Source organism: Bison bison, unplaced genomic scaffold (assembly GCF_000754665.1).
Source record: "Bison bison bison isolate TAMUID 2011002044 unplaced genomic scaffold, Bison_UMD1.0 scf7180017864383, whole genome shotgun sequence".
Classification (NCBI taxonomy): domain Eukaryota; kingdom Metazoa; phylum Chordata; class Mammalia; order Artiodactyla; family Bovidae; genus Bison; species Bison bison.
In genome coordinates, this window is record NW_011494955.1 from 6,179,921 (window position 1) to 6,184,689 (window position 4,769).

The 4,769-nt window shown below is 47.6% G+C and overlaps 1 protein-coding gene across 1 annotated transcript in view; it reads right to left on the reverse strand.

Moving 5' to 3' along the window:
• KRT6A (keratin 6A) overlaps window positions 1–4,224 on the reverse strand; it is a 4,906-nt gene extending 682 nt beyond the window's left edge. The window contains 8 exon segments of the mRNA XM_010857881.1: window positions 33–257; window positions 1,051–1,176; window positions 1,622–1,786; window positions 1,914–2,009; window positions 2,146–2,206; window positions 2,549–2,763; window positions 3,684–3,974; window positions 3,976–4,224. Coding sequence (XP_010856183.1) covers window positions 33–257; window positions 1,051–1,176; window positions 1,622–1,786; window positions 1,914–2,009; window positions 2,146–2,206; window positions 2,549–2,763; window positions 3,684–3,974; window positions 3,976–4,224 — 1,428 coding nt within the window.
• Between the last annotated feature and the right edge of the window lie 545 nt (window positions 4,225–4,769).

Consider the following 4,769-nt stretch of genomic DNA (forward strand, 5'->3'; position numbering starts at 1 on the left):
AGCCAGATGATTGCGGAGGCTGTGTGAGTTACTCACCTGCACTCCTCGCCTTCCAGCAGCTTTCTGTAGGTGGCAATCTCCACGTCCAGGGCCAGCTTGACATTCATGAGCTCCTGGTACTCCTTCAGCAGCCGGGCCATGTCCTGCTTGGCCTTCTGCAGGGCGTCCTCCAGGTCAGCCAGCTTGCTCCTGGCATCCTTGAGGGCCAGCTCCCCACGCTGCTCGGCGTCGGCGATGGCAGATTGCAGGCTGGCACACTAGAGGAGAGGAGGGCAGAGGAACCTGAATCTGGACTCCAGGGGAGAGGAAACATAGTACTACTTTCCCAGTGAGGAAGAGCTCTAGAGCCCAGATCTCGTGGAAAAGGAGGTTTGATTCGTTGTCCAATCTTTCTTCAAACTACAAACCTTAACTAGTCTCAGTGTCCCTAATAAAAACCTATTTCCCTCTGTGTTAACCATATCAGTGAGGATGGGGTTGGGAGATGCCACAGCAGAATAAAGCCAGAGGACATGGAAAGAAATGGAACTACTGCTCTGTTTTGAATGTTGACAGTTTAGGTAAGTTTATTTGGATGTATAATAACTTGTACAAAACCACAAACATTCTCACTGAGAAGACGATTTCATCTCAAACTCTTGAGACCTTGCCTTCCTTCCACTTTACAGTCTTGGGTAACCCTCATTTGTCCTGTGCCTTTTCTCAGCTTCTTTTTCATGTTGAATCTGAGCATATTTGCAGCAGTCTTCTTCACACTTTCTGACCTGAAAATTTCCTTGCCTACATGTGTCTTGTATTCCCAAATCAATCATTCCCCTTTCAGGATCTCATTTTAATGCCTCTAGACTGTATCTTTGTCCCATTGACCAGTGGGAATTGGTCTGTCCTGAGTTTGTTTCCTGCTTGTAAGCTGGGCTCCGTATCTCTAACCTGAGGGAGCTCTTCTTGTTTTTCCCTCATGATGCCCAGAAATTTCCCACATGATGGTTGATGATACCTGATGGTCTAGGAAGGAAACTATGCTTTTCTGCTCTGTGGACCCCTCCATACCTGCTTCTTGACGTGGTCAATCTCAGATCTCAGCCTCTGGATCACGCGGTTGATCTCAGAGATCTCCTGCTTCGTGTTGCGCAGGTCATCCCCGTGTCTGCCCGCCGTCACCTGCAGCTCCTCGTACTGTAAACCAGAGGGAGACGAGGGGGCTGTCCATGGGCTTCCCAGGACACTAATCAAGATTTTCTCAAATCAAAACTAATGGTTTCTCCACAAGACATTGTATGAAAATTGGTGTTACTATGTCATTGACACTGTGTACCCATCACATACTATCCTTGGTAGTACCACTGACTGACTGGTTCTCTTCAGGACAAGCAATGTTCTGTACTGTTGCTGAGAACTAGCATCAGGGTAAATCTAAAGCAAAGATCACTCTGCCTTTATCTACAGTAGATTTTGTCCTACATTTGGGTCTTTGACCTACGAGACTCGGGCATAATTACCCAAAAGGTCTACCCTGAGAGGCCCCCACTTCTTAGTTGTAGTTTCCCCACTGAAGTCTACAGCCTCCCTGATGATCACAGAGGAGGCACAGGGATTCATCAGCTGCCACCTCACCACTCACCTTGGACTGGTACCAGGACTCAGCCTCAGCCCGGCTCCTCTGAGCGATCTCCTCATATTGGGCTTTGACTTCAGCAATAATGCTGTCCAGGTCCAGGTTGCGGTTGTTGTCCATGGAGAGGACCACAGAAGTGTCTGAGATGTGGGTTTGCATCTGAGCCAGTTCCTGCAGAACAAGAGATCATCCGATCATCTTTGGTCATGATGTTTAGAGAGGTATACCCAGCCAGAGATTTTCCACCCTTTGCAAATCTCAGTGTAATCAATAAAGCAGAATGTGAAAAGATGCTTACTGCGTCATAGAAGGTTCTTAGGAAGTTGATCTCATCTGTAAGAGCGTCTACCTTGGCCTGTAGTTCAACCTTGTTCATGTAAGCAGCATCTACATCCTAGGGAAGAAGCCAACAGGCTGAGATCAGATGAGCCCTCCTGCCCAGTCTGCTCCTCTTTTAGTCTCCCTGACACACTTTTCTCAGTCTTCCCCTTCAGCAAAGAAACCAGAACGCCTGATCTGACTCATCTCACCTTCTTCAGATTCACAAATTCATTCTCTGCTACTGTGCGCTTGTTGATTTCATCTTCATATCTGGAATTAGAAAGGATAAAATCTAATTGAGTCAGGGGTGAAGATGATACAGAAAAAGCAGCTTGGAATTTCAACTTCCCAGAATGGATATATGCAAATGGGACTTTCCTGCCAGTAAGCTTCAAAGGTGAATTTTGTGGTCACTATATTATTTACCCCATTACTCTCCCCATCTACCTGCATGGCCCTTATGTTTTCCAGAGTTTGTGTTTAGGTAAGAATTGTGGTTTCATTTTCATGGACATGTTTTACTAAGATCATGCCCTCATTTGAACCTGATCATATAATTAGCTTGAAATGTGGGCTTCAGGAAACTGAGCCTTTCTGTCTCCTGTCACTCACTTGTTCTTGAAGTCCTCCACCGTGTCCTGCATCCCCCTGAGCTCCGAGTCCAGGCGGCCTCTCTCCCCAAGGATACTATCCAGCTGTCTCCTGAGGTTGTTGATATACTGCTCGAACAAAGGTTCCAGGTTCTGCCTCACGGTCTTGGTGCCCTGCTCCTGCAGCAGGGTCCACTTGGTGTCCAGGACCTTGTTCTGCTGCTCCAGGAATCGGACCTGCAGGAAGACAAGACAGTTATCTGTGAGTTGACAAGTCCCCAGGCTGATCTGGTGGTCCCGGTGGTGCTAGGCTGCTCCAGAGCCTGTACAGAGGCTGACAGTTCTGCTCCCCTGACTTTTTAGCTTCACACCACACAGGTCTCATGGCTGAGTTTCCCCAGTGAGCTGTCAGATGTTCCCTCCCTCTCTATTCCAGAGACGTCTGTCAGTGACTTTTCACCTTTCTGTTCTTCCTTTTGATAAGCACAATCACAAATGTAATTTAAAACTCATATTTCTCTCATATATTGCACAGAGGTTTTTAAAGAGCATATTTCAGTTAAAGAGATGTTAAAATATCTATAATCTAATGATTAAATTCCAATCCTATTAATAATTGGATTTAATCCTGTTTCCTATTTAGAGTATGAGTCCCTCTAAAATAAACTCTCTTAGTGCTTATGATCTGGTTCTACAAGTTGAGTATTTCTATGGATATTCACATATTTTTGAGTCTTTTTTCCCCTGGAATTTCTATTTTTTTAAAATTTTCTTTCCTTCTGCCTCTACACCCACCAGCTCAACTAAGGCTGAAGTACATTTTCCCACTGTAATTCCCTTTTTTATTTCTTATACTGTTCAACAGATCAAGCTAACTCATTCCATTCTTTCATTTCATTTCTTTGCTTCAGGGTTATCAAGAATTGTGAATGCTTCCCTCACAATTATGGAAGACATTTAAGAGATCAGTAATTGTAAATGGTTACCATCACCTTCTGCCTGTGGTCCACATGATGTGGTCCTGCCCTGCATCCCAGTGGAGAGCTAGCCTGAGTCCCCTCTCTCTTGAAAATCCCAAGGCTCCCTCTGGTAAGACATTGGTTGGGTCTCTCTTGGGCACTCTGCAATCCCCATTGGGGCAGATGCTCCCAGCTCACCTTGTCGATGAAGGAGGCAAACTTGTTGTTGAGGGTCTTGATCTGCTCCCGCTCCTCAGTCCTCACCCGCTGGATGGTGGGGTCGATTTGCAGGTTGAGGGGAGTCAGGAGACTCTGGTTGACGGTGACCTCTTGGATGCCTCCAGGGGGGCACACAGGGAAGCCAGGACCACCGAAGCCACCTCCGAAGCCAGCTCCACCACCGAGCCCAAAGCCACTACCAGCCCCAGCACCAAAACCAAATCCACTCCCGGCTCCACCTCCGAAGCCATAGCCAACTCCAATTCTGCCCGCCATATCCACCACCGATGGCACAGCTCCCCCCTGCGATGGAGATCCTCTTGGAGCCCCCCAGGCCATAGAGGCTGCGGCTGCCAAAGCCAGCTCCTCCACACACTCCAGCGAGGCCACCACTGCCCCTGGAGCGGGACAGGGACACGCTGCTGAAGCCAGAGCGGCACACCCCAGGGACTCTGGCTGAGCCGGCACTGAAGCCTTTACGGCTGATGCTTTGGGTCTTCACAGTGGATTTGTAAGACATGGTTCCTGAAGAAGAATAGGTTGAGAAGGGTGTGAGAGGTGGAAAGCAGAGCTGAAAGGAGCAGATCTATGAGAGGAGCTTCCCGGCAGCAGCTTATATATGGAAAAAATGGGCCGGGCTCAGTCCTGGAAGGTGAGCCTGCAGATTAGGAAGGGCTGGGCTTTACAAATAGTGAGATCACCCCCTGCCTCTAGAAAGGTATGAAGTATGAATATTGCTTCTTTGGTTTCCTTTAGTCATGGAGAAATTCTTCTGGCTTCTAGCCTTGACTTGATCCCAACACAATACCACTGGATGTAAATTCACTGAAGTCATGGGTTAGTCATGTTCTCAAACAAAGGAGACAAGGAGCTGATCTGTGATAATTGTCCCCTCCTTCTGCTTACTCAGACACTCTTCTCTTGCCCCCTTCCCACACAAGTTTTCTTCTCCACTCACACCACCCTTCCCATAAGGTTGAACTGTCTCTGAGGGTTAATAGGCATTTGCCCTGTGGTCTGAGCAAGAAGTGGCTTGCGGTGGTTTTGGGCCATGTTTGAACATGT